Source organism: Ahaetulla prasina, chromosome 2 (assembly GCF_028640845.1).
Source record: "Ahaetulla prasina isolate Xishuangbanna chromosome 2, ASM2864084v1, whole genome shotgun sequence".
NCBI lineage: Eukaryota > Metazoa > Chordata > Lepidosauria > Squamata > Colubridae > Ahaetulla > Ahaetulla prasina.
The window spans coordinates 41,810,368-41,833,001 of NC_080540.1; the positions used below are offsets into that span (position 1 = coordinate 41,810,368).

At 40.2% G+C, this 22,634-nt stretch overlaps 1 protein-coding gene across 1 annotated transcript; it reads left to right on the forward strand.

Annotated features, from left to right (window-relative positions):
• The first annotated feature begins 36 nt into the window (after positions 1–36).
• On the forward strand, positions 37–19,446 carry ARL6IP5 (ADP ribosylation factor like GTPase 6 interacting protein 5). Its single transcript, XM_058170359.1, has 3 exons — positions 37–283; positions 16,797–17,014; positions 17,912–19,446. The coding sequence occupies exons 1-3, from the start codon at positions 108–110 to the stop codon at positions 18,082–18,084; spliced, it is 567 nt and encodes a 188-aa protein (XP_058026342.1). The 5' UTR covers positions 37–107; the 3' UTR covers positions 18,085–19,446.
• Positions 19,447–22,634: the final 3,188 nt, after the last annotated feature.

Genomic DNA, 22,634 nt, shown 5'->3' on the forward strand with positions numbered 1-22,634 from the left:
CCGTCGCTCTTAACTCAGTTGTGCTGACGTCTCGCTGCCGCCTCTTTTAGCGCTGCTGCTGCCGCCGCCGCCGCTCCTGCCGCAGAAAGCCGGATGGGAGAGTCACTATGGACGTGCAAGTTGCGCCGCTGAGATCGTGGGATGATTTCATCCCGGGCCACGACCGCTTCGCCGTGCCGGATTTCAAAGACATCTCCAAATGGAACAACCGGGTGGTCAGCAACCTGCTCTATTACCAGACCAATTACCTCGTGGTGGCTGCCGCGGTATTTTCCATCGTGGGGTAAGCGTGTGTCTCGGAGGGATGAGTGGCGTGGATCCCCGGGGAATAGCTTTGCCCCCTAAAGCTAAGCAGGGGAGACGGCGAAGTTTAAGCTCTCTCTCGGGGTCCCCCCCCGCCCCACATTGCAGAAGGATCGCCGTGGGGAGTGGGGGGGGGAAGGATGGCATCGCTTGCAATAGGATTGCGTTTAGGCTGCCCTTCTGATGTGGGAAGCAACCCTATGGAGTAATAAGGCTTCCGCTTAAGGAGAGCTTCCCCCCCAAATGCCTTGGTCCGTCTTCCTCACCTGGAGCACCGCGGCCCCGTTGCAGTGACAACTCCCGGAATTAGGCCTACCTTCCCCGTTTTTAAGATGGAGGGAATATAATGTATACGCAGCTGTTTGCCCTCCTAAAATTAACCAGGCTTGGTGGTAAAGCAGCGAATGGGATGGTTTTAACAAGCGAGAGCTGGGCATATTTGAGAATCTTGGATGTAAACTCAGGATAAATATTTAGATACAGTCAAGGCAGTCCGGTTTTCATCCTTCATTTTATAATTTTAAAAAAAGATATTTCTGCTTTCGGTAATAAACTGCAAGGGATGCAGCTCCGGCAAAAAAAACAAAAATTAAAAATGCATTTTTTGCCACAGAAGGTTTTTGGTTTGTAGGCTTTCTAAGGTGTGGTTTGAGGTGGAGCAAGTGAACACTAAGTTTCTCTTTGGAGGCCATTGATGACGTAAGATGTGACTAATAGTATATATTTTGGCCATCAGTGGCCTTTAAAGGGATTATCAAAAAATTCTTTTGTTTAAAATGGGTGTCTCTCTCTTTTAAATGCAGCTGTATCTTTAAAATAGTGTTTTGTTTCTGCACTGCTCATGGGAGCAATAAAGATGAAATCATCACAGTGCTACTTTGTGTCTAGAGTATGTTTAGCATTTCAGTAGCCGTATTGATTGGTGCTGCTTGAAAAAGTAAATGATGTGTCACTGTTTAAATAATTCAGCATTTCAAAGGCATTTCTCAGTTAACTATGGCGACATGACCTTTTGAAAAGATATAACTCTCCTTAAACATGAACACCATTTCCTCTGGACATGAAAAAATTATGAAATATGAAAATGCATTTGGTGCTACCATTGTATAAATAAAATGCAGCCAGTTAATACATATTCAGTATAACCAATGAAGTTTGTTGGGTAATATTTTTGTCTTCACGGAACGTGCATTTACAGGTAATCCTTTTTTTTTTTTATAAAAAGTTTTATTTTTACAATCATATCAAATAATTCATCCAATGTACAGTTATATACAATTAGTCGGGCTTGCCCAGTCACCACCACCCTTTTTAACACTCTTCCCTCTTCTACCTTCTTTTACTTTCCAAACCTTCCTCTCCTTCTCTTATCTACATCCGCTCCTCCCTCCACCCTCCACCTTCCTTCTCCCTCTACTATCCCTCTTCCTTCCTCTTCTCCTCTTTCCTACCTCCTACTCTCTCTTTTCTCCCTCCTCACCGTTCTAAAATGGTAACTATGCAGACCCGACCCTACATTAATTATATTTCTTCAATAATCCCTGTACATTAACCATCACTCCATCTCTACCAAACCCCCAATTCCCTCCCCTTACCCCCACCCCCACCCCGACTTCCCAGAACAAAATGCAGGGTATCAAAACTAACAATCATAATCTAAAATAATTCCTAAATTATAATCTCTAGTCACACCACACTTAGTCACACTCTCAATTCCCCTCTCCTTCAAAAATATATCTAATACAAAATATTTCCTAAATTTACTCATATGCTATTCGATATTTTTTTATCTGATACTTATTTTGAATATAATCAATCCACATTTTCCATTCTAAAATATATTTTTCTAGTGTATAGTCTTTCAAGTAAGCGGAGATTTTGTCATCTCTGCCAGATTTGATACTTTGAGTGTCCATTCTTGATTGTAGGTAATTCTTCTTTCTTCCAATACTGAGCAATCAAAAGTCTTGCGACTGTTATTAAGTTCAAAATCAATTTAGTCTCTATAGCTGTATAGTCCATAATTATTCCTAGTAGAAAGAACTGCGGAGTAAACTTAATCTTCTTTTTCAAAATATTCTGCATGATCCACCATACTTTAATCCAAAATGCTTTAACTTTTTTACAAGTCCACCATATATGGTAATAAGTAGCATCTTCACAATCGCATCTCCAACATTTAGCAAGATCTAATATGTGTTTCTTGTAAACAGGTAATGTCATTTTTAAATTGTTTCAAATAATGAAATACTTTCCTTCTCTTCTGCGGTGAATTCAGGCCATTAACATTCCAAGATAATAGTTTAATTGCCATTATCGGCCAAAGGAAACTTTTGGAACACCAGCCGCAGATCACATTTTACTTTAGGCCTTGCTCCTCCCGTTGTAGTAGTTGCCAGTTGTTGTTGTGCCTTCATCTCTTGTTCCTTGCGTTTAGCAGCAGCTCTTGTCAGCCTTTGTTCTTTTGAATCTAAACCCGTCGTAGGTATTTCCAACACTTGTAATAAATCTTCTTCCATCACAATCTGTTCTTGTACCTGCTTCACTTCTCTTTCCTTCACTTCAGCCCCCCTTCTTCTAGCTTCCAATGGGGAAGACTTCCAACTTTAATACCTCAACATAAAATTCTCTTGCTTTTCCAACCGTATTGAAACGATGTACTTTCCTGCATAATATACTATTATACCAGTTGGAATATCCCATCTATATTCAATCTGATGTTTTTAAGTTCATTCACCAGGAAGGCAAATTCCTTCCTAGCCCTTAACATTTTGGTGGAATTTCCTTTAATATCAAAATATCTTGACCAGCAATCTGAATCTTCTCCCCTTATATGAAGCTTGCAAAATCTGATTTCTCACTGTTCTGTTTGTAAAATAAATAACAACATCCCTTGGCAACTTTTTTGCCTTGCTATCCAAGAATTCACGATATATTTTATCAATTTGATAAGCCACATCTGCTGGACGAGCTGCTAATATCTCAGCAAATACTTCAGAAAAATTTCCTTAAATTCTCTTCCTTATTTTCTTTCAAACCTCGAATTCTAAGAGCAAATTCCATATTTCTATATTGTATCAAAACTATTTCATCCTCTGTTTTTCCATTTTACTTTGAAATTCATCCATTTTATTTTCTAATTTTAAATTATGTTGCTTAATTTCTTCAACCTCCGCTTCCAATAAAGTCACATTCGTTGCCAAACTTGTACTGCCATTACAAATCCTTCTTTAACTTCTTTATTTCCCACTTGAATTTCTGATATCTGCTCTTTCATTTCAGACATCTCATCAGTTATTACTTTAAATTTTTCTTCTATAAAGCCTTTTAAGTTCTCTTGTAACGCCTCTAAATTCAATGTTCTAGTCTCTGCTGTATGAGCTGGAGAGGCACCAGCTGATAAAGTTCCAGAGCTCTTTGTTACAGTAGACTTTAATTGTTTGGCTGCCATCTTCTATAAAATTATTTATTTATTTATTTCCAACTTAATATTCACTTTAAATCTTCTTAACCTCTAAGAAACACAGTCTTTTAAAGCAGTATTTAAAAATCTCCCCTAGATTCTATCAGCAGGCAGCAAAGAGTTAAAGAGTAAAAGCAGCAAGTAACATGCAAATTACCAACTGCAGACGGCAAACGCTGAAAGTATCGCTTTCGCTTTCCACTCGTTAACTTGTTAACAATTTGCCTCCATTTTCTTGCTGTTTTCAAGCTTGTTACAAAGTATCGGGGAATCGGCTTGGCTACTTGCATAAAGTTCTCCCACTTTCGTTCTGTCCGGTATAATCCTTTATTGTCCAAAATAAATCTCGGCGTTTGGTCGTGGTGATTGGTTCCGCCAAAGCAGAAGAATCCTCGGATCTGGAGCACTTCGGGTTACTGGAGGGAACTTAACCCTTCAAACCCCTTTTTCTCAGGGGCTTTAGGGAAATTCAACCTCTGCCCTCAGCTCACCACCTTCTCCTTCTCCCGAAGAGGGGGTTTTCCGAAACGCTGGACAGCAGATTTAAGCTGTCCTAGCGATTCCACATAATCCAGAGGTTGGTGATCGTAAAGATCACCGCCATCACCTACGGTGCCAAACCGGAAGTCCATTTACAGGTAATCCTTGATTTACGACCAATTGAGTGCAAAAGCAAGACAGTTAAGTGAATTTTACCCTTTGCAATTTTTCTTGTTACAAGTTAAGTGAATTACTGCAATTGTTAAGTGAATCTGGCTTCCCCATTGATTTTGTCAGGTGGTTGCAAAAGTTGATCACGTGACCCCGGACACTGCAACCATCATAAATTCAGGCCACTTGCCAAAAATTTTGATCATGTGACTATGGGGATGCTGCATTGGTTGTGTGAAAAATATATTTTATTTATAAAATTCATTGGTTACCCATTTTACCCTAGGGTAACTTTGATAGACTTACAGTTACATATAAGCTAAAAAATAAAAAGTTAAAAAAAAAACATTAAAAATGGTCAGAAGTCACTTTTTTCAGTGCTCTTGTAATTTCGAACTGTTGCTAAACAAATAGTCGTATATCAAGGACTATCTGCTTCAAATTATTGCTTAAAACTATTGTATGTTGATATATAAAATACATTAACATACAATGGTCTATAACTAAAAGACATGTTATATAATGGAATGTGCACCTACAGGAGTGGGGGGAGGGGTTAGCAACACAGGGCTTTCCCAGAGAGCTGCCCAAATTCACAGACTCCACTGTCCCAATCTGGATGAGGGAGGGGAAAGAGGCTTAAGAGAGCAACACCATAGAATCTGGGCCTCTGTGGCTCAGACTGGTAAGACAGTCTGTTATTAACACAGCTGCCTGCAATTACTGCAGGTTCTAGTCCCACCAGGCCCAAGGTTGACTCAGCCTTCCATCCTTTATAAGGTAGGTAAAATGAGGACCCAGATTGTTGGGGGCAATAAGTTGACTTTGTATATAAATATACAAATAGGATGAAGACTATTGCTAACATAGTGTAAGCCGCCTTGAGTCTTCGGAGAAGGGCGGGATATAAATGCAAATTAAAAAAAAAAATCTTGGTATATCTAGTAGATTAGAAGATTATAGCTTTAGTTTGGCAAGATTCTATCCATTAGGTATAATTAAAGGATTGGATTCAATTGGATTTCACCGTCTTGTCTCAGGCTTGGGCCTGGCAAGTGAAAAGTAAAATATTGCACTGTTTCCCCCAAAATAAGACATCCCCTGATAATAAGCCCAATCGGGCTTTTGAGTGCATGCACTAAAATAAGCCCCATCCTCGAAAATAAGCCCTCTCCGAAAATATTTAAACACCTGTGCAGCTGGTCCCCGCCATTTCCTCTAGTTTCCTCCATGTGCCCTAAAATAATAAAACACTCCCCGAAAATAAGGCCAAGCACTTATTGTGGGGTTCAAAAAAAATATTTTCGGGGAAACATGGTAGTTTGCTACTGGTTCGCTCGTGCGCACATGCTTGTGCGCAGAAGCTTCTGCACAGGGCGTCCAGGCGGGTAGGCAGAGCCTCCCGCTCCTACCGGTTTGCCCAATCCGAGGAGCACTGGTAGCAACCCACCACTGGTTATATTGCTGTTCGTTTAAAGTGACTGGAGTCTAATGTTGCGATTTGTGTGTGTTCTCTTTATCTCCTATGTCGCTTTATATCTTCTCTAAAATTGAATTGGTGTTCTCTGTAGCATATGTGATCCACAGTGCTGCTTTATAATGCCCCCACCTCAGATAAAGTTGGTTTGTTTCTTTGAAATGATTATATCACAACTATCTGCCTCAACGTTTATGACAGCTCACAGAAACAAAGAGGGCCTTTGAATATTTCCGTTGATGGGCAAGAGGCTATAGGAGAAGACAATTTTTTATGCATCATGTTTCTAAACCACCGATAATTTTACATGTCATCACTTGAAGCTTGGCACCTTGCTATCTTCAGGTTGGTCTTCTCCTGTGGTAGGATTCAAATAATTTAATAACCAGTTCTCTGCCCTAATGACCGTCTGGGTGGGTGTGGCCATGGTGGGCATGGCCAGGTGTGACAGGCAGCACTTGGCCTTCTTCACAGGCCGTAAAAACAGGCCAGGGTGGGGGAGAATGTGCTGCCCCCACACACACCCGGTTTTGGGCCTAGGAGGCTTCCCTGGGAGCCAAAATGGGGTGCGTGGGGACTCCTGGAAGGGGCAGGGCATGGAGGGGTGGAGCCAGCCAGCAATTTAACTACCGGTTCACCCGAAGTGGCCTGAACCAGTTGAATCCCACCACTGGTCTTCTCCAAATGAGAATTTGATCTGAAGAGGATGCTATGAGTTATTACCCATAGAGAAATCAAAGGGGTTGGAAATCCAGCAAATGACATTCACAGTGGCAGCCCCCTCTGGGGTTAGTCTGCCCCCTCCCCCATTCATTTATCCTTTCATTTGAAGACTTTCCTCTTCTGCAGGGCTTCCTTGGAGTGGTTTCGGATTCTTAAAATCATGAAGATATCCATATTTGTAGGAACCCTCGCAGCAGTTATTGATACTTATATTATTATGGGGGTTTAAACAGCCAAAATACCAGGCTGGGTTTATCATTTTTATTTTCTAAATATAAATATGGGGCCTATCAGGAACCTAGAGGCATTCTGAGCCCAAAAAATGATACTAGATTTAAGTTTGTACTTGACACTTCCGCTGTGGGTGAGCAGGAAGCTAGTGGGTTCCAGGAGAGGTAGCTGCATTGCTTTTGTGTGGTTCACATAACCAACATTTTGCTTGTTGCTATATGTAGGTTGGAGAATGTTTTCTATTTCCTGTACAACAGATGTTGGAAAATAATCCAGCATCAGATTGTTTGTTTGCTTGTTTATTCAGAGGAACTTTTAGCATAGTTGTTGCTGGTTTCGTGGTGCCACCAGCTGACTTTTGAGGCAACATTTTCCACCCAGGGACACCTTCTATTTCTGAGCAGGAGCACAGAGCATCCATTCAGTTGATTATTGATACTGGATACTTTCCTCTCCTATATATATATATATATATATATATATATGTAAGTCTTTGGTTATTCGGGTTTTCTCCCGCGTAAAATTGGAAGTGTCTTGGCGACGTTTTGACGAAGTCTCATTCGTCATCTTCAGGCTTCAGCTTCGTGCTTCTGGGAGCAATGAAGCTGAAGCCTGAAGATGACGAATGAGACTTCGTCGAAACGTCGCCAAGACACTTCCAATTTTACGTGGGAGAAAACCCGAATAACCAAAGACCTACATACAAACACCCACGAAAACCTCAGAAAATATATATATATATATAACAAATAAATAAACAAACCTCTTCCTCAGTAAGGGGAACTAACGTTCTTCTCAAGTCTCTCTGGTTTGAACATTGTCTACATAACATCAGCCTCAGATTACCAGAGTACTACCAAGTTATTCTATATCTACAAAGAAGTTTGTGCTGGCTGATAACACTCAGGAAATCTCTCTTAACAAGAACTATATTTACGGGGGGAATCATATGACTAACCTTGCTTCTGATATCATCTATGGTATGTAATGACTATAGCTTGGAGAACTTCAGATGATATCAGGCCTGATGGATTACTTATCTTCAATAAGATGGTATCAATACTGAATGTCTGCCATTGGAGAAGAAGCTATTCTGTAATGGCTTAACATTTTTTAAAAATAACAATGCATACAGACTCACTGATTCAACTGTTGCTCTTGCAAGACCAAATAATGGTAGGAAGCATACCGGGATAGGTTTGATAGGTGCTATGCTGCTTCTTTCCTCAGTTTCAGAATGCACTAGCAATTTAAGTTCGAGGAAGAAAGTTTCCAGCCATTCCCAGGGTTTGCAATATTTATTCATTTATTTGGTTATTTATTAATGAGATTTATTGTTGTCATTCATTCAGTCGTGTCCAACCGTCGGCCACTCCATGGATCAGCAGTCTCCATGCCCCTCTGTCTTGCTTCAGATCTGCCACGGTCATCTCAGTGTCATCTTTTATAGCAGGGTTATCAAACTTGATTTCTTTGAGGGCCACATCGGGGTTGTGTTTGACCTCGGATTGGGTATGGCCATCTCAAAATCCTGCAGCCCATGCATGCCTCTCCTGAGCTCCGTTTTCACTGGCAGAGGGCTGCAGGAGGACGGCGCAGACAAAAATGAAGCTCAGGATGGCCTCCTGCAACCCCCTCCCAAGCTCCGTTTTTGCTGGCAGAGGCACTGCGGTCCGGTCCTTTGCTTTTTCCAGGGCAGCCCCGTGGGCCAGATCTAAATACCCACTGGCTGGATCTGGCCCATGGGCCTTGAGTTTGACACCCCTGTTTTATAGTGTCCAGCCAGCAAGTACTAGGATGGCCCCGTTCTCTTTTTTCTGCTGATCATTCCCAGCATGATTGGCTCTTCAAGTGAGTCAGCTCTCATGATGTGACCAAAGTATGACAGTCTCTGTTTGGCGATCTTGGCTTCAAGTGATATTTTTGGTGAGGTTCGGTCTAGGACTGCTTTGTTTTTGTGGTTTTTGCAGTCCACGGGATGCATAATAGTCACCTCCAGAGCACCACAGTTCAAAGGCGTCTACTCTTCTCCTATCTACCTTTTTCAGGCCCAGGTTTCGCAGCACAAGTAGCAATTGGAAAAATTACTGTGTTAACTAATCTGAGTTTGGTTGTGTGGCTGATGTCTTTACTCTTCCAGACATTATTCATGGCAGAAATTGCAGTTCTTCCAAGTGCTTTATGTCTTCTGATCTCAGGGATGCAGTCAGCACTTCGGTCGATTTTAGAGCCCAGGAAAATGATTGCAATTTACTTTTTTTTTTTTTTAGTTTGTTGTTCAGTAAATTTTAAAAGTAATATGCCATTCAAATATTCATCCATTTTTGCTATCTGCAATATAATTTTCGGTTATGACTTTTTTCTAATTGTTTCACATCATTTGGCAAGATACCTTTATGCTTTTAAACAGCTTTCTATTGGATGCAAGAAAAGTGAACAACCTTCTCATAAATGCTTTATTAGTCTCCCATATTGTGATTTAGAAGTTTCAGAAATTAAATTCCTGTTGACATTTCAATTTCTGTTGACACGTATCTCTAATGTTGTCTCAGAAACTTAAATGGTTTTTATTACGTTTGTTCAATCTAGAGATTTCCATGTTCAGTTTTACAATATTGGATTATGATCTGCATATATAGATGGTGCTACTTCTACATCAATATTAGTCAAACCATGAATCGGAACCCCAACTCATATATATTTTGGATTCGGGAATAAAATTTGTGACTGAAGAGTAGTAAATATACTCTGTTTATTATCTCTGTTTTGGATATGTGGAGATATAATGTCATATAGTTTGGGACAATGTGAATAAATTTTTAAATAATTCTATTAGTAAAGCTGATTTATCCAGAAGACAGTGTGGGAAGAAATACTGTATCCATGTGGTTCAATTCCAAGCTGGGAGAAAGGCACTGGAGACAAAATGGAGGCTGGAGGCTGATTGGAAGAAAGAGGGTCCATTTTTTGATGAACAGAAGCACCTGTTTGTGATTCTGGTGCAGCTGACAAAATGGAGTTGAGAGTGAGGGGGTTTTAAACCTCCTTTGTGCTGTGCACTTGAACTTCCTGTTCTTGTGCAAGAACATGTATTTTATTAGCTGTTGTCAGACTCCTATGGGGCCATGTAGGGTTTATGTAGGTGTTGTGACTGCAGAGCGTGCTGACGCGACATGATCTGATTGGTTTATTTGTGCATCCCTTCAGGCGGGAAAATTAAGGCTTCGCTATTGGTTGTTGTTTTGACAGCTCAGTATATAAGAGCTGTCAACTTTTTCTAATGTTGATTCTGTTCAGGAGTTGCCTTTGTCATCAATAAATGGATCGTGTTACAAGCCATCTCCTCATTCATGCAGACCCTCACTGAGTTTATAATGGTAGGGATCATAGCTGGCTCTATAGGCAAAGTACAAATCCTAGATGTTTGTCTGAGATAAGTCTGAAGTTGAAGTTTCTGGAGGGTGATGCAGTGAAGGGGCATTGAGCAATTCATACTGTGGCTGAGTGCTAATCCTACTTTTGTTGAGATCTTGCTGCGGGGAATTTCAAAATATCATGTCTTGAATGGATTTCTGCCTGCAGTATTTGCTTTGCCTATGAATAAAGCTACCTAGATACTTGGCTTCTTTCAACAAGCTCTTTATCTCTTAAGTGCTGACATCTTGCTGAGGGCTATTAAGAAAGGTGGGAGCTGCTTTCTGTCTCCAAGAGCATGTGTCTTCATTTCTCCCTTTAGGGAAATACAATATTCTGCCTTTTTAATATTCCTCAAAATATTTCATTCTTCTAGGAGTGGGGGGGTGGCTTCCCACAACAGAATAAAACACATTTCTATCCCAATTTTTAAAATATCATTTATATTTAGGAGTTGGAAATGGTTCATAACCCTTATTGGCCTTCTTAATAACTTCTTAATAAAAATTATAATTTCTAAATTACAAAGATGCAAATCTTTGATTACAATGAAATGTACATCCAAATTGTAATGCATGCTGCCAACTCAGCTATTCGTTTTCTGCATTCCTTGAGCACCAGAAGCAGACAACTCAAAGGAAAATCTAGTCTGTTAGTGAAATGACTAATAGCAATTTTGAATCATTGAGTCATATTGGGACGATTGGGAATTACAGGAATTAAACCTACACATCGCTCCTCTATGGTTGTGCTGGTTTGGGATAGTGAGAATTGGGAATTATTGTCTGGCATATCTAGAAGGATCTGATTGGGGAAAAACTGATTTAAACACTATTTTTAAAGATTTTAAACTAGCTCTATAGCAGTGATGGCTAAGCTTTTTGCCATCGCATGCCAAAAGCAGGAGGGATGCAGGCAGATCACACATGCACGTGTCCACACCCATAATTCAATGTCTCCCCGTGCATGTGCACATGACCTCTCCTGTCCTCCCCCACTTTTGACACACGATGGCAAGGTGGGCCCAGTGGGCCCATTTTTTGCCCTCCCCAGCTCCAGATGCTTTCTAGGAGCCTGGGGAGAGTGAAAATAGCCTTCCCCACCCCGCAGAGGCCTTCTGGAGGCCAGAAATGGCCTGCTTCCTGACTTCTGGTGGGCCCAGAAAGCCCGAAAATCAGCTGGCTAGCGCGCGCATACACGCTGAAGCTGAGCTAGGGCAACGCTCACATGCCTACAGATGTGGCACCTGTGCCATAGGTTCGCCATCACAAATCTATAGAATCCTTGAAAATCTGAGTTTTTTGTATGACCTTGGTACTCATCCTTAATTGCTTCCGGGAGGCTCAAAGAGTACCAAAAATTATGAGAACCAAACAAATTTTCCTCATAAAGAATAATGTACCGAGTCTCAAGGCAGATGATACTGACAAATTGTAGCTTTTGTGTTGAGTACCAAACGAACAATGAGTATCAGGGCAATGCGTCAAAAAGTCTTGAGTACCAAATTCGATGAACTTGAAAGCAGTTGAGTACCAAGATACCACTGTATACTATATAAATTACATTTGTTAAGGTGGAACATTTTGGATTGTGCTCAGAAAGGTCCATGACTTTTCTGTGAATTGGAGGAGAGAGGGCAGTCATGCAGTCTTGAAACGAGTTGCAGCTGTTTTAAAAACAATTTCACACTCATACATGCTCCAAACCACCTTCTCAGAATAGAATTCAAAAGACAGCATAGCCATAATAGATACTGTAGGAAGTTAAAACCTACCCCTCTCCTAGAAAATGAAATATTTTCGGAAATATTAAAAGGGCAGAATATTTCCCCTAAAAGAGAGGCAGAAACTCACCACCCCCCACCTTTGTCAGTGAGCCATTAAGTCCTGGGCCAGTCTATTCTACACAGCAAAGATCGACCTCCTTCAGGCACAGCCATAGTAGGAATTGCCCAAAGCCCTTTCATTACATCATCAATCAGCAAGAGTCAACCCAGCCTGGGACTCAAAAGACAACCTACAAAGTTACCCCTGCCCCATGGGAGTCTGACAACCAATCAGAACACAAGCTCAAATTCAAAGCCCAACAGAGAGCATAAAATCCAGGCACTCTCAGTGTCTCTGTCCTTTTTTCGCCCAAGATCTCCAAGGCATGTGATCCTGTTCATCAATAAACCTTCTTACCAAGCAACTTCCATGAGTCCAGTGTCTTTTTCCCCCACTTGGAACTGAACCCAGAAGGATATTTCTTCTAACAATAGGGAAATAAAATGATGAAATAATTTTTAGTGTGGATAGTTTTGAGAACAACTGGAATTGTTTACTTCGAATCTAGTTTAAAAATAAGATTCCATATGGTTACACACTATATGAATCTACAAACATTTATGCAGTTAAATATTCTGAATGGCTAATCTTGGGACATGCTAATTGCTTACCATTAAGAGGGTATTTGTTGTTACAGAATTTTTAAAAACCTAATCTTGGTTATGTTGTTTTATTCAGATGACATCACTAACCTTAAGGTTGGAATCGATAACAGACCCAATACAAGAGACCTAAATATCAATTTGAATTGCCCATGTGTGCAATTCCACCTTATTGTGGTTTCTATTTCCATTCACTGTCTTATGAAAAACTAGAACATTGAATGTTGACTCACTGCAGGGAAACATATGGCAACCTAGTAAACCTTTCCTGATCTCTTTCTGCCAAATCTAGTAAGGTTGCCATCTGTCTGCTGTTGTTATGATTACTGCTTTAAATGTGCTGAATCTTTCTAGGCAGGAAATCATCCTTGCCTAAGAGAACGTATTATTTTAAATAAAGCAGCCGGAGAGAAGAAATCATGGTGCTTTTATTTTATTTATTCGATTTACATACCAATCACACTGTCAAGCAACTCTAGGCAGTTGTCACCAAATAATGAGAATATTTTAAAAAAACCAATAAGCTTTAAAAATGAAAGCTTTTCTTGCCTTATACTTGTTTATTCGAGTTCATATCAGGGATCAATCAGATTTACACCTGGTCTTTCTCTTCTGGTGCGTTGTTTCTGATGCTTCATCTTCCGAGGATTTGCAGGATAGTAATGTTCACCCTAAGACTGTCATATTGAAAGACAATCAGCAACGTGTTAGAACAGGGGTCTCCAACCTTGGCAACTTTAAGCCTTGGCGGACTTCAACTCTCAGAATCTGGAAGTTGAAGTCCACCAAAGCTTAAAGTTGCCAAGGTTGGATACCCCTGTGTTAGAATATTGAAAAACATCTTAAGCAACATCTGAAGGTGCTTCAGATCCATCAGGGTGCTGCCCTGTGGAGGGGTGTGTGTGTCCTAAGTAGCAGTCAATTTTGCTTAGACCAGAAGTGACCTGACCATGCGTGACAGGGGATTCAGTATGATGTTACCTGTGACAAATGTGAGTTTTGTTATACAACCACCTTCATGTGTCAGACCAGAGTTTCTAGCAGCTGTAAAATAATTGGTCAGGGCTCGGTCAATGCTTCCGTTAAACAATCCTCTGAAGTTGATTAATCTGAGAGAGTGTGACTCCTCTTAGCCTCTCTGGCATGTAGCAAGGTCAACAATTACTGTCTCCAAAACATGGTAGCTCAGGTGTAATGTGGAAGCCAAAAACTCAAATGTAATTTCGTATCAGCTGAGTTAAATTCCTTGCTCTGCATCCTGATAGAAATGTGATATTTGTACTGCATTAGTTTGTGACTCACCAAACTAATAGCAGCTCATCAATCCATGCTTCTAGATGTATGTATTTATTTAGCATATGGCATACAATGTCAGGGAATTCTACACATGCTAGACACAATTCAGTCTTGACAACCTAAATTGCTAGTTCCTTCTGTTTGGTGCTTCCGTGCCTATCCTGGTGCACCACAGGGGGCGAACTAGCTTACACCAGCAAACTAGTGGCATTTGGGTTGCTGACTCTTCCAGGTTCCCCCACCAGTCTCTCCTCGTTTCACCTTGTGTTGCGATGGCTCACGTCCAGCTCACGTCAAGTGCTGGCTTCTGCTCTCCGCGCTCACAAACACAGGTTTTTCCCACTGAAGTGGTACCCATTTATCTACTTGTAGTATCACATGATTTTGAATTGCTGGATGGGCAGGAAGCATGCAGTGGGAGCTTGGCCCATCTCGCAGAGCCAGTCTCAAACAGCTGGAGTGCTGATCCATTTCTGACCGGCAGTTCCAGCATCATTAAACGGTTGTACCACTGCATCCCCTAGATCAAGGGTGTCAAACTCAATTTCATGGAGGGCCGCATCAGGGTTGTGTTTGACCTTGGGGGGCAGGGGTGGATGTGGCCAGGGTGGGTGTGGCCAGCTCAATGTCACTCATGTCGGGGGCGCTTGTGGTGGCCCGAGCACTCTGCCAGTGAAAACAGGCTTCCAAGCTCCATTTTCAGCTGCAATAGCCTCCTGCAACCCTCTGCCAGCCAAAACAGAGCTCGGGAGAGCTCACAAGCTCTGTTTTCACTGACAGAAGCACCACGGGCCAATACTTCACTGTTTCCAGGGCGGCCCTGTGGGCCAGTTCGAAGTACCCCTCAGGCCAGATCTGGCCCCCAAGGCCTTGATTTTGAAACTCCTGCCCCTGGTGTAGATTAAACATGTACATATAGATTAGGCTCTGGACAACATTAGAAAGATAGCTTTGCATGGGGTTCAACTAATCCCCGACTTAGTCTTGGCCTAATATTTCTGAGCTAACTTTTATTTTTATTTATTTTTATTTTTTTTATTTTTTTTTATTTGAATTTATATCCCGCCCTTCTCCGAAGACTCAGGGCGGCTTACATTGTGTTAAGCAATAGTCTTTTAAATTAAGTTGTTGCAGTAATTTTTTTTTTTTTGTACTAAATGCAGTATACAAAGCTTACTTTTTAAGAGTGATTCCCTATGAAATAAATACACAGCAGTGATTTCTGCCTGGAGTTAACAGTTCAGTTTTTCCGGGCAGAATTTCCAGAAAGGTTTTTTCCTCCCCGCTTCTCTAAATATAGCTGTGGCTGACCAGAAGTGACTCAGACATGCTTATAGTATGACACTCTGGATTTCAAATGACAACAGCAGGTGGTCAACAACTGTTTTGAAGGAAAGGTGGCTGACACTTGCTAATTCTAGCTGTATCTTTGGCATCCAATATTTTGACAATGAATCTTAAACGAACTGAACCCTACTGGATTTTTATGAGAGTGGATGCTAGTGGACGTGTCATAGCAGGCAGTGTTCCAGAATTAGCTTTGGACAGGACATCAAGAATGGTTCATTCACAAACTAGGCATTTGGAACAGGACATATTTCTTTGCCCAGAACATAGCTGGCAACCCAAATATACTTCATAGTACAACATTATTATGGATGTTTCACCGTGACCATAGTCAAAAGTCCAGTGGTCTGTTCTTCCATGTTGTTTTGTAAGAGTTGCCATTGGTTTATTATCCTTCTTTGACTAAACAAAGATAGATCATGATTATTTTCCAAAACTTTTCCAATAGTTTAGCTGCGATCAGTGATCAAACTATAGTTTCCTTTGATGCAGATAAGGAAGATAAAATTTGTGGATCTAATGCAGTCTTCCCCAATTAAATGTCTGCCATACTGTCTAGGGATGATGGGACTTGTCATCTGGCATTTCTTGAGGATGTTTTAGAGAAAATTGAATAAATTCTTGAATTACACACACACACACACACACACACACACACACACACACACACTCACAGTGTGTCGTATAAATGAAGGCAACAGTTCAAGAGACTTGGCGTATATATTTTTCATTGTTAATCATTCACTAACTATACTTCTCTGCCATTTTGGAGTTTAAATACCAGTAGTTCTTTCCTGAGCTATGTTAGGTTTTTAGGATGCAAAGGACTTTACAACCATCTTATTTATTAGAATTGTAATGTGGTGTGTTTGTATTCTGCTGTTCAATTTAATTGCAATTATTTTTCAAACTTGTATTCCATCTGACTCCCAGTGACTTTGGGCAGCTTTCAACAATCTGCATTAACAGAGGGATTAGATTGCATTAACAGAGGGATAGAATCAAGATCACGTGAAGTGTTAATACCACTTTATAAAGCCTTGGTAAGGCCACACTTGGAATACTACATCCAGTTTTGGTCACCACGATGTAAAAAAGATGCTGAGACTCTAGAAAGAGTGCAGAGAAGAGCAACAAAGTTGATGAGGGGATTTGAGGCTAAAACTTACAAAGAAGTGTTGCTGGAGTTGAGTATATCTAGTTTAATGAAAACAAGGACTAGGGGAGGCATGATAGCAGTGTTCTGATATCTAAGGGGTTGCCACAAAGAAGAGGGTGTCAAGCTATTCTCCAAAGCACTTGAGGGCAGGACAAGAAGCAATGGGTGGAAACTAATCAGCTCACAGGCAGAGAATCTGAAGCCAAGAGTCTCGTGGTTCTGCTTAGGTACAAAGAAGCTGGCTTGTCCTGTTGTGCCATTCTCACTCGTTCACCCCTGTTCACCATTGTCCATATCTTTGCAGATTTCTGAATCCCCTGAAAATGTTGCTTGGCATCCTTGTGGTGATCCTGGTCTTCACAGCATTCGTGTGTGCATCCCACAAAAAAGACTTCATTTGCAAGTTTAAGAAGCACTATCCTGCTGCCTTTGTCATAGCAATTATGTTACTGAGCTACATCCTGATATCCTTTTTCGGAGGCGTCATGGTGTTTCTGTTTGGAATCACGTTTCCTTTGTTCTGTGAGTTTTTCTTATGTCCATAGCCAAGCATAAAACTGAATGCAGCTGCTTTCATTTCTCTCTGTAAAACGTTAGGCGTCAAGAAACATTTTTCATTAACTGCAAATAGACAGAGATATCAGTAGATGCTTTTACCAGTGATATTCAGGTGCAGGGATTTTTATTTACAGTCCAGATGGCAGGGTAACAGTTTTAACTGTGAAGCCTGCAGCCACGTTTAGCAGTATTTTCTTTTGTTTGCCACCAAGAATTTTGGGGCTAGATTGATGGCTGTATGAATTGGATTAATAAATACATAAAAATCTGTCTAGCTGTTCATTTAGATGAACTATTACATTAATTGGACTAGGCTAGATTGCAGAACTCCATCACCAGCAGAACAAAAAATTAATAATTTCTTCATTCAGAATCAAGGATCTGAAAAATATAAATGTTACGTTGTGCATATGCATGATAAGATTTTGCTCCCAAATGGATTTTGTTTTTCTCAGTGGCTATGTTAGCTAAAAATGTTGCTAATAGGAGTCTTAGAAAGGATTTACTTATAATTCATCATTTCAACTTGAAGAATAGAATAGAATAGAATAGAATAGAATAGAATAGAATAGAATAGAATAGAATAGAATAGAATAGAATAGAATAGAATTTTTATTGGCCAAGTGTGATTGGACACACAAGGAATTTGTCTTGGTGCATATGCTCTCAGTGTACATAAAAGATACCTTCATCAAGGTACAATATTTACAATATTAAACAATATTAAAAAAACCTTGACAACATTGTTTTAACACAGTATGTCAATAGAGCAGTTTTGTTGGTTGCCACTGTAACATTGTCAAGTCTTTTTTTATCTAAGGGAAGAACACCTGTGGCTTACTCTTGCTTTCCTTTCCCTAGTGATGTTTCTTCATGCATCCTTCAGGCTTCGAAACTTAAAGAACAAGATGGAGAACAAGATAGAAAGCATTGGCTTAAAGAAGACTCCCATGGGCATTATCCTGGATCTTCTCGAGCAACAGGAGGAGACCATTTCCAAACTAGCCGATTACCTGGCTAAAGCAAAGGATTAATTAAACAGGCAGCTTGCATTGGGGAATTTGTACATTTTGTCCAACATCATTTCTCAGTCTGCGAGCGGGAAGTCGATGCAGACTGCAAGAGTTGAAGTATGGCAAAATAAAACACCCCAACTTGTCTGGGTTTCGTCTGCACAGGGTAGTAGTATCCCATTTATAACCTGTCAAAGTGTCTGAGATACAAATGCATTGGGTAATTTACAGCAAGGGTCTCCAACCTTGGCAACATTAAGCCTGGCGGACTTCAACTCCCAGAATTCCCCAGCCAGCAAAGCTGGGAATTGAAGTCCTCCAGGCTTAAAGTTGCCAAGGTTGGAGACCCCCTGATTTATGGCATTCACTAGTGTAGAAAGGTAGACTTAATTTCTTTCAGATTCTTTTATCTCTATGTTAAGTATTTTCCAAACTGCATATTTTGTGGCCATTCTAAATGCACAGTATTCTTTTGACCTTCAAGCAACGTGACTGTGTGCTACTGCACATTATCCAAACGACTGTTTTTGAGTGCAAAAATAAACCTTAATTTATGTACATCCTTTTTGAGTGGGACATGGTTTCCCTATGGAGAAATAGAGACCTTCAATTAGAAGTATGATATCCCCATTTTGTTGTGGGATATTTGAATCCGTCTCCCATCTAGCAGCTGAATCCTTCCCCCACCCCACCTGCATGAGTTGCAAGCTTGCACAGATAACATCTAGCCAATAACATTCCTTCTTTGTTCTTTCTGTATGCATATGAAGAATTGTACTGTTAGGGGCAAATTTTGTAACAGGAGGAACATGACTTTCTGTGCATGCCCACACACAGGTATTATACATGCTTTAGTAATAATATTTAGTAAATGTCAGGCTTGAGATCTGCCATTACATAGAATTATGAGTGTATGACTGGAAAACCAAATCTTAGTGTTTATTAATATCTCATAATGACACCTAATTTAAATTTTGTGCAAGAAAAATAAATAATATTTAAAATACCGCAAACTTCTTCCTTTCCTTTTTCTGTTCCACTTACGTGCAGCATTATTCATGCAGCAAATAGCAAGTTAGAAGAGAAATTCATCCAATTCTCCGTTTGTGAGACTGATATTAACTAACATTAGTTCTGTAACTCCCTATCCCAAGCTCTTCCGTCTGGAACTGGAACTAAAATAGTAACATTTTATTTATTACATGCAGACTGTAAAGTTACTTGTAAAATACAGTAAGTTATTTGGTGGAGAATGTGTGTGTGTTTTCCAGCATTAAAAGACTAGCGACCTACATTTGATTTGCTTCTTGTCTTACAATGCATTGGTTCTTTCAATGTTTAGTTTCCAGCTTTGTCATTTTAATTAAATTATGAGATAGTAAAGTTGTATTTAGTATGTAGAAATGCCACTATAATTTTGAACAACGTTCCCTTAATGTCCTTATTTAAATAGATGTGTCTCTGAAATACATCATTCCAATAAATAATTAACAGGCACCCCATTTGGTTGACATTTGCCCTTGGTAACAATTACTTTATCAGTTTAAGGTAGAGGAGGTCCTTTCAGGTTTTTGTATTACTATTCTATACAAAGTTAACGCTACCAAGTTATTCTTATGGAATTGTTATATAAAGCAAAATTCCAAAGAAGAGAACCTCCATATTTGGTCTTGGAATAAATTGTGCATGTGCTAAAACCAAGTGAAAAGGAGAAGATAGCTAATAGGTAAGCCATGTTACCTATTAGGAACATAGGTAAGAGTTGGAAGAGTTGTTACTGTAGACTTTAACTTCACTTTTGGATTCTTCGCTAGCATTTCTTCAATGACTGAATAAAGTTCATAACCTCATATAGTTTTAGGTTTTGTTTTTGTAGCAAATTAAATGGTTCTTTCACCACTGCTTTATCTGCCTTTGGGGAGAAGCTAATATTGTGTTGGGCTACCACAATGAAAATTTGGATAACCAGTTGATGGCATTGAGAATGTCAGAAAATTCTGCCATCTAGTGATTATATGTATTTTCACAGCACAGATCTGGTAGCCCAAATATTGTACCTAATTTAGATAAAGGCATATTTAAAAACAGAATAATAAAGTAGTGCATGGAAAGGATTATGCCTTATGACAAGGAGGACTATAACAATACATGGTAACTTATGATTGCTTGATAGCGCCGACTTTATTCTTCTTATTGTACCTATCTGTTTTGTTAGATGTGATTAAGATGTATCATGCAGTGATAGGCATTCAAAAACAGAAAGTGATGGCTAACCTCTTTTGATCAGTCAATTTTGAATCATGCAAATCAGGATAGCTCCCTCTGACACTCTATGGAAGTGAAAGTTGAACAGGATAGGTGAAGTATTGATGCTTTTGAACTTTGATGTTACAGAGAACTGCTGAGGATACCACAGACAGCCAAGAAAACAAACCGATGGGTCGTTGAACAAATCAATCCAGAGTTTTCAACTGAGGCACAAATGATCAGGCTTGAATTATCGTAATTCTGTTATACCATGCAGGGAGCTCTCTAGAAAAAGGTCTAATCCTGGCAAAGGTGAAAGGAAAGAGAAGAAGAGGACAACCGTGCAGCACGGTGGATAGACTCTTTTACAACAGTGATGAGTGCAGTGTTGGAAGAGCTGAAGGATCTGGTGAGGGGCAGGCTCTCAAGGAGAAAACTATGTGGCAGTAGTGAAATATAAAATTTGTTTACTACCGGTTCTGACTTGTGGGAGGGGGTGGGTAATGTGACTGGGTGGACGTTTTTTTTAACTTTTTTTTTTACTTTTAAAAGCATTTTTTCTACAACCTTGTTGGCTGAAGAGGTTGTAAAAAATGCTTTTAAAAGGCTCTGACGATCCCAGCTGAGCCGCACGTTCATCAGAGGCTTTTTTTTTACTTTTAAAAGCATTTTTGTGGCCGAAGAAAAAATGCTTTTAAAAGTAAAAAAAAATTAAAAACTCTGAAGATCGCATGGCTCAGCTGGGCATGGGGGGGGGGCAGGAATTTTTGCTACCAGTTCTCCGAACCACCTGCCACCATTGCTACCAGATCGGGTGATCCAGTCCAAACTGGGAGCATTTCACCCCTGCTATATGGTCACTAAGAGTTGACAACAACTTGATGACGTAAATCACCTAATCAAGAAGTACGAAAACTAAACTCCATTTGAAATAATAAAAAATACTTGTAGCTTTTGTTTTAGGAATAGAATAGAATAGAATAGAATAGAATAGAATAGAATAGAATAGAATAGAATAGAATAGAATAGAATAGAATAGAATAGAATAGAAGAGTTGGAAGGGACCTTAGAGATCTTCTAATCCAAACCCCTGCCATTCCTATACCATTCCAGACAAATGGTTATCCAATCTCTTCTTAAAAACTTCCAGTGTTGGAGCATTTACAACTTCTGGAGGCAAGTTGCTCCACTGATTAATTGTTCTAACTCTCAGGAAATTTCTCCATAGTTGCTTCTCTCTGGGATTAGTTTCCACCCATTGCTTCTTGTCCTGCCTTCAAGTGCTTTGGAGAATAGCTTGACTCCCTCTTCTTTGTGGCAGCCCCTGAGATACTGGAACAGTGCTATCATGTCACCTCTAGTCCTTCTTTTCATCAAACTAGACATACTCAAATTTTGGCAGTGGTTTGCCCTCCAAGCTTGTTTCAATTTAGTTTCTGAACATTTCTGAACAACCAAACGACCAACTGACCACACTGGCACACAAGATATTTATAAGCTAAGGAGAATAGTGTCGACTCTGAAGATGACACATGTTACTTGGAGGCTTCACAAACAGGACAAGAAAATCCTGCTACTGATGTTACCTAGTCTGGTAAAGAAACGTTCAGAAACTAAATTGAAACAAGCTTGGAAGGCAAACCACTGCCTAAATTCCATGTGCCTAGATTTATAAAAAGAAATAAATGCCATGCTTAGAAACTTGCTGATGTTGGTTTGGTACCTTAAGGCTGTCAGTTCTAGGCTGATGACTAGACGGTAACAAAGATACAGGAAACTCTAGGTAATCCTTGACTTACCACAGTTCATTTAGTGACTGTTTAAAGTTACAATGGCACAGAAAAAAGTGACTTATGACCCTTTTTCATACTTAGGACCTTTGCAGCATCCCCGTGGTCACGTGATCAAAATCCAGGCCCTTGGCAACTGACTCAGGACTGTTGAATTGTCCCTGGGACACGTGATCCCCTTTTGCGACCTTCTGACAAGCAAAGTCAATGAGGAAGCCAGATTCACCTAACAACCGTGTTACTCACTTAACAACTGCAATGATCCACTTAACAACTGGCAAGAAAGGTCACAAAATGGGACAAAATTCACTTAACAACTGTCTCGCTTGGCAACAAATTTTGGGCTCAATTGTGATTGTAAGTCGAGGACTACCTGTAATTTAGTGGTTATCCAGATTTTTGCTCTACCTCCTATTTGTAACTGCAACTCTTCAGAGGTGATTTATACCTGCCTTACGTACTTGTTTGCCTCTAGCCTGTGGGCAGGGTCACATTATTGTGGTGGTGGTGCCTGAAAGGGGCCGGTTTAGCTCA